Here is a 13,784-nt window from a genome sequence, read left to right as displayed (position 1 = left end):
TAGAAGTTCAAGTAAAGGCAGGGGCACTTTCAGCTGCCTTTCTAGTAAGTCAGAACATTGCCTTTTGACTCTGAAATAGGATGGACTGTAAGAAAATGGTAATACCTGAGCCCGAGTTGTCTCCTTCAGCACAAGCCCTGCATTTTTAGAGAGGGTTGGAGGCCTTGCTTCCCACCGTGTTTGTATGTTGTACTTAATATTTTGTTACCAGTAAGACAAAGTTTCCTTCAGAAAACCCTGAAATAAGGACACAGGTCGGATACGGCTGCATGGGTTCTTAGAACGGCTGTGTCGGTTCCATGACAGACCCTCTTCTTGTTTTATAAGATACCTGCTTGGCAGGTGAAACTCCCATCTGGTGCAGCATTTCCTGTTAATGGAAAGTGAGGAACACTCCCCCCTCCCGCCTCCCGTGTTTCTGTCTTTCAGGAGCCTTTCTGGGTCAGTGGGAAGAGGGACAAAATTACAGGGGTCCTTGTGGAACTGCAGATCTGACCAAGTCATGCAGGTAGCTTTTACACAATGTTCAAGTGGGTGGAATTATCGTCGGGGGGCTGTGGTGACTCTTGGCAGCCCACTAGAGCCCTTGGGAAGGGAGCACGAGTCAACCCAGTCTTCAGACATCACTGCCTTGCTGCATGTGATCTAGCCATGGCAGCTGCCTGTAGCTGTGGACAGTTGGGTGATCCTCGGAAGCTCGGAAGCAACCTATCTATATGCAGGACCTGGTGATCCAAAATAGACCGCCTTGGAATATGGAGGTTGAGCACCTAGATAAGCTGCGTTGGGTGGTAGTTTAGTTTCTCTTTTATGGAAGCTTAAAGGGACTGGCACTTTTGGAGACATATTCTTTCCCAAATCTGTTGTGCGACATATTCACACAGGTGTCTGGTGTCAGTGCTGTTCTGTCAATAATTTTCATCTTAAAACAGCAGGCAGCTGAAACACAAGACTTTCCCCTCCTGGGCAAATCATAATTCTGCTGTGCTGGATCTGAGCAAAAATTCTTCTAGGCTGATATTCTCTCTTAACCAGTTTATGGGAAGGTCATGATCCAGATATCATGGAGATAGCTCCGTTCCTTTTCAGGATCATAGTATAACAACTGCTACTGCACTGATAGACCTCTCTATTATTGTTTCTGCACAAATTTGGAGAGGGGCCGTGGATCAGCAGTAAAGCCATTGCTCTGCATGTAGATGGTCTTGGGTTCAATCCCAGGCATCTCCAGTTAAAAGAGAGGTGAATCGAGGTCTCTGCCTGAGAGCTGCTGCTGGTTAGACTATACTGACCTTGATAGACCAGTGCTTTCATTCAGTGCAAGTCTGCTTCATGTGTGTGTCTGTTCCACGGGTGCCAGCAGAGGAAGCTTTCCCAATTCTGGCAGAAGGGCTGGGTGGGAAACAAGTATTATCTGGGAGAAGCCCACACAGTCAGGTATGTGCCCCGTGCAGGACAAAGTGGGGACAAGAAAAGGGGGAGAAATCAGCAACAGCCAATGAATGACAGGGCAACTGTGGCAAACTTGGATTCACTGAATATGTGGATCCAGCTGTGCAAAACGTGCTGTGGAAACACTCCAACAGCCCGTTTCCACATGGATTGGTTTTTCTAGAGTGCCGTGTGGTGGAAAGCCCCCCCCCCCCCCGGTGGTGTTTTTGGAGGAGCAGTGCAAGATCCTGTGCAGAGCAAAGTGGATGTCTCAGTGAGTTTCAGTTTGAGTCTCAATGAGAAAGACAGAATATAAATAATAAAATTGTGATACCTGGGCAACATGGCACCAAGGAGGACCCTGCAAGGAACATATTTGATGCAGGGGAATCTTTAGGTTGGGATGCTGGGAGTTTGAGGTAATTAAGGTACAGGCTGTGCAAGTAATGATTTAGAAATAAAAGCCTTCAGTGTTTCAGTATTTGAATACCTGCCCCAGATAATTATGCAAACGCTATGACTTGTACATGCCGCAATTACAAACATCCCTGGATCAAGTGGGCATTTGGGTAGGAGTTCTAGCAGTTTTATCGCCCTCTAATGTTCAAATGAGGAAAAGCACACAGTAATTTTAACTTTGGCTGGGTCATATCCTTGGCAGCTACTGCCTGTATTAGAAACGATCGGCACAGTCCAGCCAGAAGTTACGCCCTGTTAAATCCAAGTAATTACAGCGGGAAGGATGTGCTTAATTATACGTCTGAAAAGTGCTTAGCTGTGTCCAGTTGCAACAGTCACGTTGTGTCAAAAATAGCCACTTTGCTGCAAAGAAAGGTAAAAGAGCAAATAACTGCTGCTGTCTTTTAGGAAACAAAATATTTTATAATCCAGCATGCCTGAATTACAGCATAATGATCCTGACTGGAGAAAGATTGAGGACAAGTGGGAATACTTCTTACTCTTCACATAAGGAATGCATGTAACTCACTCCCACGGTGACAGGCGCTAACTTGCATAATTTTGACAAAAGGGTTAGATAAATTCATGGACTAAAGGATCTTTCTGCAGTGACTGTAAACAACAAGTCAAGTAGAGCCTCCATGATTAGAGGCAGTTTACACCTTTAGATGGTGGAGCTGGGGGCAGACGAGTCATAGCTTTTACGTCATGCTGCCCACTATATCATATAAACTATCGCTGGAGGCAGAATGCTGGGATCGGATGGACACTTGGCCTGAGCCAGTGAGCCATTCTGAAGACTGAAGCAGGATTTAGAAGAGAGGGGGCCTCGCTGAACCGAAGAAACTAAAAATGAACACACTACAGGGTGGGGTTTTTTGCCAGTTTTATTGAACCAATAACATTCCTACTGATAACAATGAAATAAGTTTCAGCAAGTATAAACGCTATACAGTTTTAACAAACCCCATTGTTCCGTACCTATAAATAGATTTTTTTTCAAAACCTCATAAAAAGTGCAGATCTTATGAATTGCTGTTAACAGGTTAATACGCACACATAAATTCCTTTATTGAAAAATACTTGGGTTTTTTTCATCTCAGCTCAATAAAAAGTTCCTTCAGCATCTGCTCAGGTACAATTCAAGTTGAGTAGATAGAACTTAAGAGAGAGGGGAGAAGGATGAGAGAATCATACAAATGGAGCCAACTCGATTGGCTTATTCAAAAGCTACCTAGGTGAGAGAACTGTTCAGGCTAGCTGATGTTTTGGTTTTGTCTGCAAAAAGATAAAAGGCCTGATTTAAAAATGGGATGGCAGTTGAGGCAGAAGGGCTCACCAGTCAGATTTTGTACTTGCCCAGCATCTTGTTTAAACGGGGCAGCTACTTTGCACGAGTATGTAGCCCAGTTTAATACAGACTCTGGGTGAGCTCTTACGCCCCAGCCACCATTATAGTCAGGCCCAAGTCTTGATACTAGCAACAGGCATAAAATAGTCTAGTATTCATGCAAGCACTTACGTCACTCCTGTGGCAGGCAGGAAATGAAGTTTTTGTGGATGCAGAAAAAAGCTTCCACACAACTCTCATGCTGCTCCAGCCTGCACTATTCCTGATGTGAAATGGAACAAGTTACCACACTAGACATTTTCCTGTATGGATGTTGTTATATCCGTGCTCCTTTCCCCGTTCATAGCTAAGAATACATCAGGGAGAGAGACAGGCAATAAGCTGCCTGTGGATGAAACCTGAACCATGAAGACAATCACCCATTTGAGAATTCACCATATATGCTTTAAGCTTTAGCCAAGTTCCTCACAGTTGATTTTGGAAAGGGGGTAATGAAGACATGGAGGATCTATTGGCCACAAGTTGCTAACACTTGCTTACAACCTTTGGACAGCACACAGTTCACCAACAGCAAAGGAATTAGCAGGGAAAGGGGCTGCCTCCCCTCATACAGTACTGGTTAGCCAGCCAGTCTAACTTCACACCACTATTGTGGCACCTCCTGAACATCAGTGGAAGTTGGCACTTCGTTCTCTTTTACTCTTGCTTCTGCATTCCCCAAACATATCCAAGCAAGCAGCAGCGTCAGACCTCCGGCTGCCAGTCATGTTTTGGGATGGCAAAAGTGCGTTTACATTCTCCCTGTGTCACTTCCTGTACTTAAAAGTGATCTCTCATGCATGGCAAAGTCTGCTTAGCAAGGATAGCTCTAAGCGGCTATGAATTTATTGAGTCAGTTGTTTTACAAAAAAACAAAAAAAAAATCAAAGCTTTTAAGCCTAGAAACACATCACCTCTTTCACCCCCACTCAACACACACACACGCAAACGTACAGACCCCTGACATTATAAAGGGGTACAAATCCTAAACTGCATCACTGACAAGCTTATTCTACTTACAACCATAATGTAGTACGCGCAACTGGAAGTGGGAGATCTTGAAGGATCAAAGAGTCCACCTCAGTTTGGGCCACAGCCCTAAGCTTCATAAATCTTTTTTTTAAAACTTACAGTAACAAAGTACAGGACCATGAAGGCCTATCACAGCTTCTAAAAAGTACACTAGATTCGAGGGGGGGGGGGAAAGCCAACAGAAAAGAAGCGAAGTCAATACTGACGGATCTTCGGGTGACTAGGGGGGGGGGACCAGAAATGCTGCGCGTACTGCTTCCAACTTGGGGCCAATTCACTTGGCCAATCTGCCCATGCACAACAGGCCGTTTTGTTTTCAACACAGACTGCGCTGCGAATGTACAAGAAGGAAGGCACAAGTCCAGGACAGATGACTTTTATATTCTTGTAAGTTGCTATATTCCCTAGGCACTAACAGAGGGACAGAAGAAGGCATCTTTTGGGTGGTCAGACTTTACAACAACATCGCTAGCACTGGCAATGGCCCACATGTGCTTGTCAGGGGAAGGGCACTAAAAAATAAATGTGCTTCCTGAAAGTTCCCCCTTAAGAAGCCAATTAAAAAGGCTTCACAGCCTTTCCTAAATGTGCACGAGAGTACATAAGATAATATATAACGTGAACTACACAAGCAGCCTCGTTGTTTCTTTTCTTAAATTGCGAGTGGGAAAGTTGGTAAGGCCACTGAGAGAAAAGGGCCAATTAAAAGTGCGCGAGAGGCTAGATCTAGCCCCCAGATGGCCACTTTGCCACCTGGTGTGCTTTTCTCATCGTAAGCACAAGCCACAACTTTGCATGGTACATGAAGCCTTCCTTCTATGCAAAGATACGGGGAACACCAAGCCAGATTTTTGTCTTTGTGACCATCTGGGCAGCTCCTTTGCCATCTTCACATGGGGCAGTCTTAAGTTTGCCCATGTAGCATGATGAAAGCCAGTGTACTGCAATAGTTAGAGTGCTAGTATAGCTGATTCAGAACACCACTTGGCTGTGGAGACTGCTGGGTGATCTTGGGCAGTCAGAAAGATACACACTCTCAGCTTAACATACCCCAAAGGGTTGTTATGATGATAAAATGGGAGGGAAGAGGAAAGTCAAAAATCCAGTATGTGCAACAGATCATGTACCATACATCTAGTGATCATGAGCAAAGACCCTGAAAAAGCACGAACTCTGTACTGGGCAACTAGGAAGGGAAAAGCAACCTGCCTGACTCATTCAAGATACTGAGAAAGCAACTTGTCTATTATCCAGCTATCTATAATTCACTTATACCAGGCTAAGGGGTTGAAATTTTTTGGATGGGGGAAACAGGAGTCTGTTAAGTTGCCTGTAGGCTTCTAATGTGAGAACAAGACCACTTGTCTCTCTTCTGGGAGGACTGCTACACCTTTTGACATTTCTAAATCATAGGTCTGATGTTGACATTGCCTTCTACTGAGTCAAGGTCAGCAATGTCTACTCTGTTAGTGACTCTCTGAGATCTCAGGTTCAGGTCTTTCACATCACCTGTTACCTGATCCTTCCAAAAGGAGATTCTAGGGACTGAACCTAGGACTTTTGTATGCAAAACAGAGGCTCTGTCACTGAGTCAAAGCCAAAATAGAACTGTCGATCTACCAGGGGTGGGGTAGAGTGGCCAAGATTCTCAGCACACTTAGCAAGGATTCTTTGGGGGAAGCCATAATAGTTAAAACTTGGAACACAAAATCAATATATATATATTTGTAGTGTAAAAATGCTCCGAGTTTTAGTGAACAGTTTACAATGGTAACTCTCTTTAATTAGGGAGCTCCTTCCTACTTACTATCTACTTAGCAATTATAACAAAAGGAGAAAGGGGGGAAAAGCACCCGATGTTTCAGGCATAATCCTCTGGAATAACATACTAGTAAGGCTGCCCACACAAGGTTCAGGGTAAACAGATTTGTCCTCTCTACCAATATACACCTATTTTTAACTGAATGGTACACAAGGTCACTATTTAGCAAAAAAAGGCTGTAATCTGTAACTCTGACATAACCCCATCACTTTCAGTTAGAGGGGAACAAAAACTGCTTTGGCTTGCAGAGGAAAATACTGGCTTTCTCAAGACGTTTTTGTCTGCCTTGCAGCAAACGTCTGTGGCAGGTGGGCGTTGTATACCCACCTCGCTAATTGTCTTCTCTGCTGAATGTTCACACGGAAAAGCAGGTGTACCACTGACTCTCTAAAATGGAAGATCCACTTAGATCTTCACTTGGCAATCTGGCCTTTATATGAAGCATCGTATCATTATCTATTTCCCACATTCCGCCACATAACACAAATGCACAGGCATAAATACGAAGACCCTTTGAGAAGCAAAGTGGAAAGAACATAAAACATTGCTTGAATTTGTTTGGTGACCTAGACAGCTGGTGACATTGTGTCAAAAAAGAGGCTGTCCAAATTTCCAGGCTACTCTAGAAATACCTAGTAGCAAGAGGGGTGTACAAATAATTTCTCTCCCTGCATCATCAGCTCTGTGGTTGCTTTTTTAAAAAAGAATTTTCAAAAAGTATTTTAAAAAGAATTCAAGCTCATACATAGGCCTGCTTTTTAAAAAAAAAGTTGATCAAAAAATTGAAAATTTTTCACTGGCTTGTTTGGGAAAAAGTTCAAAACAATCTGGAATGGCCTAGTGTCAGGTTGGTTCCTCTACTGAACATCCCTAAAGTGCACTGATTGTAGAAAGCAAAATAAAAACAGTAAAATTTCCAGTGACAATGGACCAATAAATCTCTTACAAAGTTGTGAGTCTCCTTCCTGGATGCTTGAAATTCTGCAGTTTTATACACCAAGGAGGCCAAGGCGGGAAAACACCAAGCAAGACTTCTATTGTCCCGTTCTTACACTCACATTTCCTGTAGTAGCTACAATATGAAACTAGTGGGGGAGCAGGGGGTGCTCTGGAAATCTGCATGGCTACTGTTAGGCTGTAGAGTATTACATTCAAGGTGGAATTCAGCAGTTCCTGCAAAGCACAAGCCTCCACCCAAGTACAAACTACCTAAGCAAAACAGTCTGAAGAGTGCAAGACTTCCAGCGCAGGTCATGATTTATTCTGGTTGCAGGATCTGAGTTTTCAGGATGGAGTGGCCGGCTACTTTTAAGGGCTCTGACTCCACAGACACTGCAGATCAGGCAGCAACCTTATTCTAAAAAATGAACGGCAAGTAACCAAGGGGACTCAAAAACGGCACTCCCTCCTTCATAGTACGTCACTGTGAGAGTAATCCTAAGCAGGCCTTCTCTGAATTATGCTCAAGTCTACTCAATGGAGCTTGCTCCCAGGAAAGTATTCCTAGAATTGTACTGTGTTTCTCTCCTCCTGCTGCTCTGCTCTGGCAGAAGTTTTCCTTGTGCGTACATGTTTCCTATGCCTGGAACTGCATCGTTCTTTTTAATTTTTCTTTGTAAATGCCAAATCTGTGCAATGGCACCTATGGACAGGGCCGGCGCACCCATTGAGGCTGGGCCGGCAGCTGCCTTGAGCGCTAAGGCGCTGAGGGGGTGCTGGGGGTGGGGACGTGCACCACAGAGCTCAATTGCCCCGTGCTGCTGCGCCCGGCCAGGAGCTCTGTGCTGCTACTGCCGCCGCCACCACTGGCACACAGCTGCGGGCCAGGTGCGGCAGGTGGCTGGGGCAGCGCGCGGAGCAACTGAGCCGGAGGGAGGATGCACGCACGCCACCCCTGCTGCCGGCAGTGGCAGTGTGGGGCAGCTGAGCGGGCAGCCTCCCAGCCCTCCTGCTCAGTTGCTCTGTGCTGCTGCCACTGCTGCTGCTGCTGCTGCTGCCGCCACCACCAGCACCAGCACACAGCTGCGGGCCAGGCACAGCTGGCAGCCAGGGCAGCGTGGGGCAACTGAACGGGAGGGCTGGGAGGCCACCCGTGCGCTATCCCTGCCCCGCGTGATGACGTCGCATGCACTGACATCATCACGCAGGCCAGGTGTGTGCACGTGCGCAAAGCACACATGCACCAACACCCCTGAAGCTGCCTCAGGTGTCAGAAATGCTGGCGCCAGCCCTGCCTATGAACACACACTTCCAGACATTTCAAGGAATCCTGACACTACAGCCAGGTTCAGCTTCTGGCAGAAGAAATTAGTGGGAGAGCTTCATGAGGAATTTAGGGACATTTCCATACATCATGTGGCAGCTAAAATTCCACCCCTGCCTTGCCATTTCTTCACTGGACTGATGTCCCACTACAGAGTTCTGAAGAGCCCTCAGGGCTGCCAAAGTCCTGTGTCTATAGATGTCATTGGCCTTCATTCTTCTCTTGCCCCTTGGATGACCTCTGAGATAAGATGTAGCCCTGGAGGATGCTTGCTGCCAACACCCACCCTGAAATCACACTAAGGAAGCAAAGGAAACATCTACACTTACAGAAGAACCACATACATTTTTGATGGCCATTAGGCAATAAACCTTGATGATCCACATTCACACATGCTATTTTGTTTCTAAAAAACACTTCTGCACACTTAAAATTTGGCACATTTAAGAGCTTAAAGGGGTACATCAAGCATAAGATACAATCATGTTCACTTAGATGCCTACTTTGAATGCCAACATTTTTTTTAAAAAAAATCACATTCTGTGTACATAAAGCTATATTCTAGATCATGACCATGTAAATGCTATACTATGAATCAAACACCACCTTGGAAAAACAGCTGTGTAATCTTCAAGTTTGCTGCTATGTTTCTAAGGACAATGTGCAAGCTGGTTTTCACCCTAGAATGCCACATGTGGATCTGGCACCATATGAAATCAAGTTTCTGTTTATGGATTCTTTGAGAGTCAAAGTCTAATTGTTTCTCACAAAATGAGCACTCAGTTCAAATAATAAAGGAAACACTGACAATGAAAGGCACTAATGTTTTCACAATTAGAACACCAACTTCTGGAAAAAAGAAAACCCTAAACCTGACCTTTTCAAACCAAAATTAAAGCAGTTACAGTTACTCATTTAAGGCAGCTTGCTTCTATAAAACCCCAAAGACATATTATATGAAGGGAAGAATCGAGGTGTTTAAACCTCCCCTGCCTGCTGCATCCCCTCTCCCCAACACTCAAACACACATATGGAAGCTGGCTGCGGGAAGTGGGTTTCAAGGGAAAGATCAAACACCCTCTCCTTTGCCCAACAATTAGCTCCTCCAAATCATCTCCTCTTGCCATTTTCAGATGTTTAATAGAGACCCGGGTTTCTAGACCCAGGTCTCTTATCTCCCCCTGCCCCCCCATCCTATTACCCCAAATACCAACTCCTATGTAAAGCCACTTCCACTGAAATAAATGTGACTTGCCAAGTCACTTTGGGTAGGCTGCTTCCAACACACGTGTCTGCCTTCTGCATTTGCCCTAAGTAGAACTTGCACAAATGAGTTGTGTGGACAGCAGCAGCACACTGTATACCTAATGTAAAACATGACTGTCTGCACAGTAGGCTGAATGGAACCACTGTGTCCCAAGCCATTCTTCAAAGCAGTCAGCTTTGGCTGGATTGTGCTTGAAGCTTCTACCAACTGCTCCTCTACCAAGTTAGTTACCATTTATGCTCTGCAAGGATGCAGTGATCACTCAACTGCTGCCTTCATTAGCATAATTTCTTCTAGAGGCATATGTATATTGCAGGCTTAAAATTACACCTCTCCGAGGCTGGGGTCTCTTAAATAGAAAATACTCTCAACACTCTTCAAGCTACAACTTCTGGACTTCTTTAGAACAGGGGTCCCCCATGTGGTGCCTATGGGCACCATGGCACCTGACAACTCCTTTCTTGGTGTTCTCCCAGCATTTTTAGAAAGCAGATGGGGCCAGGTGAGGCTTTTGCCCAGCAAGGCTTCTGATTGGCCACTGGAAATTTGATTGGCTGTGCAGATTTTTTAAAAACATTACTTTTTCAGCAGCTGCCACCACAGCACAAGAATCGTCACGGTGCCTGGCTGTATCTATCATGCTGTGTCAGAATTCCAAAGATGCTCGCAGGCTCAAAAAAGTTGGGGACCCCTGCTTTAGAAGAAGGCCATGGCAGTTCAACTGGTATAAGTCATCAGCATGTATAGATATATCCTCAGAAGTTTCTTCTTCCATTGAGCCCCCCCTCAATACCATCTGCAGGAGGAAACAGTGAGCAATTATTTCTACACCTAAAAACAATCATAATATAGCAATTATTAGACGAAGGAAGAAAGTAGTAAAAAACAAACAAACCCAAATTCACCTCCTCAAACTCTGGTCCACAGTTTTAACTTGGAAGGACTTTCAACATCTTTCAACATCAACATAAAACAAAACCATTATGGTAGTCTAATGGAAGAGCTGGCCTTCTGCAGCAAATTGGAACAAGAACAAAACTCTATTCTGTTCATTTCAGACATGTATAAAAGAAAATGGAAATTGATTTTGAATGGGGAAAAAATCCAGACTGAGTTATTTGACACAATCCAGCAAAAGCTATTTATAACTAACTCACATTGGAAACGGAGTTTATTTAAGTTTCTGCTCAGGGTTTGGGGCAAGTAATGAAAAAGTTTTTCAGCAGAAAAAAAATGCTGCTGCTTCCAAATCACTGAAATGTCTGCATCCGTTCTGAATGAACGGGGGGAAGGTTATTGGTCTTCATGTCCTGCTTGTAGGCTTTTTGGAGGCTTCTGATTGGCCACTGTGGGTCACAGAGTGTAGGACTAGACGGACCTTTGGTCCAACCCAGCAGGGCTCTTCTGGATTTCAGAAATTGTAATGGGACACAAGATCTGCTGGGCCTTAGTCTTTTTGGCCTCAAGGTTAGCTGCCACTAACATTTCCCGGAGCGAACCTCTCACATAATAGCAGTTACCATGTCCTGGCAGCTAAGTTTTTCAGCATCTCTTCAGGCACTTTGCTGAACCATTTACATAACACAAAAGTAAAGCTATAGAAACACTGGCTTTTGTGCTCTGAAAAAAAAGTCAGTGTAGAGAACCAACTCAAACAATTAGAAAAGTGACCTTTCAGTAGTTCAGTTTTCAGCCCTCCCCCATCCACAGTTGTCAACCGAAACAACCCATCAGCCCCTGCAGCTGCACACCCTCAAAAGTTTGGTTTTTATGGTGCTCCTTCATTGGAAGGAACTGAGCATGCACATAACATGAAGCATTTTCTGAGTAGACATCCTAACCACAGCTGAGTATTCAAAGCAAGATTGAAAAATGCTAGACAAGTCACAGGCAGTAACAAAATTTGGAAAGAGAAACTAGTTTCTTCACATCTGTTTCAAAGAGGACCCTTCAGCACCTACTCTTAGGGGAAAGCTTGCCTGCTCTGTTTAATATTGCACTTCCTTTGTTCACTCATCACGTTAATGGAGAGATGCGTGAATTGCAGCTTTGAGAGAGCAAAAAAGGGATCAGACACTGCAATTTGGAGCAAATTATGAAAGAGAAAACTTCTAAAAGTGTAAATGCTAATGCAATTTATCCTTGAATAAAAATAACCATACAAAGGAGCAGCAGTCAAGAAAGAAGAGGCCACGGCTAAGTGATAAAGCACATGCCTTGTATGTAAAGAGGTTCCAGGTTTGAAATCTAACACCTCCAGTTCAAAGGTTCTCAATACACAGGGCTCCAACAGTTTTGTTGGGAGAACACCCCAATCGACAGCAGCCAATACAGGCCTACACGGACAAACAGTCCTACTCAGTATAAGGCTTTGTATGTTCAAAGCTTTGTACCTCACTGCTTATGTTTCACGTGCATAAAGGCCCTGGGGGTTCAATCTCTGTCACCACCAGTTAAAAGGAACTCAGGGAGCAGAGAGAGGAAAGACTCTTTGCCCAAACACTGTGGAGACACCCGTCCAGTTGGAACAATGGATGGAACAATGGCCCAACAATACAGGAGTTCCTTAATGTATTTAAAAGTATGTGATCGTGTCTGTTTTCTTGCTGTTTGATCAGTTAACAAGTGTTGAATCTGCAAATGTCATATAACCACCTGATCACCAAACCAGTTTAAAGGGAAAAAAATTGATTTAAATCTGCGGGCAAGTTATTTAATTTCTAAAACTCAACATAAAAGCTCAAAAATTCCAAGCTAAACTGGTTTGTGGATGGGGCTGTTAAGTACCCTTCAAGGGTCAGCGAGAAAGTAAAATACAGACCAAAGAGAAGGCCACTGCTGAACCAGTGCGTTCAGTTGAAATGGATACGGTTAAAATACCCTCTTGCATTCAGAAAAGCAAGTATTTGAATGCTGTGTGTCACTAGCACATCATACAATTTGAAGCAGGTCCTTTCACATTATAATAAAAGTTGCAAACGGCAATTGCATCTGCTTGCACATGACCTCCAAACTGCAGCAATACAAAAAATCTGGGGAAACATGGAGAATAAGCCAGCTGAGCAGTTCAGTTTAAAAGACAGCACATGCTGGATTAGGAAAACTGCACTGTGGCAGCCTAAAAAGAACATAAAGGAGAAAAAAAAGACTGAAGATCCTCTGTTCCATTCACATGAAATAAGATTGTTGGGGGTGAGTGGGAAAGAGATAAAATCTTCAAAGAGACAATCATGGGCAAGAGAAGAAATCGCAAGAATCAAATATTTTTTTAAAAAACAACCTTTAGGATTTGCGACCAAAACTCCAGCTGGAAACAACTTAAGAAGTGATGTTCTTCAGTGTTATTTTTGCTATCATTAGTAATGTTAAGCATCAAGGAAAAAGAAAGATATAGATCATTGCACGTTAACAGCCACTGGAAACGCGGCTTCAGCTTTGACATTAAAGAATCAAATAACCCGATGCTACACCACAAGCAGCTTTCGCTACACATCTGTTTGGAAGCTTTATTCACACACTTGCAATGATTCTTCAGGTCAAGTGACGTGTTATGGCACGGAGAGCATAGAGGAGTTCAGCTTGCATGCGGGCCTCCATAAGAAGCAGGTTGACATGGACCTGTTGGACAAAAAAAATGTTATGGTACTGAGCCACAAGGAGTGATGCGCATATTCGCTGTTCATGGACATTAGCATCAAGTGGTGACTTGCTTGCATGAATAAGTAATTGCAGCACTACTTGATAGAACCTCTATATTGCCCCAATTTGATTACATGCAATAGTTTTCAGTGATGTCTATCTGTAATCTTTTTTTTGCATGGAAGTGAAATGCTTTTCCCTCTCAACAGAGAGCCAGTTTGGTGTAGTGGTTAAGAGTGCGGGACTCTAATCTGGAGAGCCGGGTTTGATTCCCCACTCCTCCCCTTGAAGCCAGCTGGGTGACCTTGGGTCAGTCACAGTTCTCTCAGAGCTCTCTCAGCCCCACCCACCTCACAGGGTGTTTTGTTGCGGGGATAATAAGAACAATTTTTTTTAAACCACTCTGAGTGGGCATTAAGTTGTCCTGAAGGGTGGTATATAAATTGAATGTTGTTGTTATTATTATTATCATCCACTGTGC

The 13,784-nt window shown here is 44.1% G+C and overlaps 1 protein-coding gene across 1 annotated transcript in view; it reads right to left on the bottom strand.

The window, feature by feature from the left end:
• Positions 1–2,759: 2,759 nt before the first annotated feature.
• SESN3 (sestrin 3) overlaps positions 2,760–13,784 on the bottom strand; it is a 70,495-nt gene continuing 59,470 nt past the window's right edge. The window contains exon 10 of the mRNA XM_054973398.1: positions 2,760–13,282. Within this exon, the coding sequence (XP_054829373.1) occupies positions 13,196–13,282 (87 nt within the window). The 3' untranslated portion in view covers positions 2,760–13,195. The remainder of the gene's footprint in view (positions 13,283–13,784) is intronic.

The sequence above is a fragment of the Eublepharis macularius genome, chromosome 3, assembly GCF_028583425.1.
Source record: "Eublepharis macularius isolate TG4126 chromosome 3, MPM_Emac_v1.0, whole genome shotgun sequence".
NCBI classification, from domain to species: Eukaryota; Metazoa; Chordata; class Lepidosauria; order Squamata; family Eublepharidae; genus Eublepharis; species Eublepharis macularius.
Note: the sequence above shows the minus strand (reverse complement) of the source record. Positions and strands in the feature narration are given on the sequence as shown.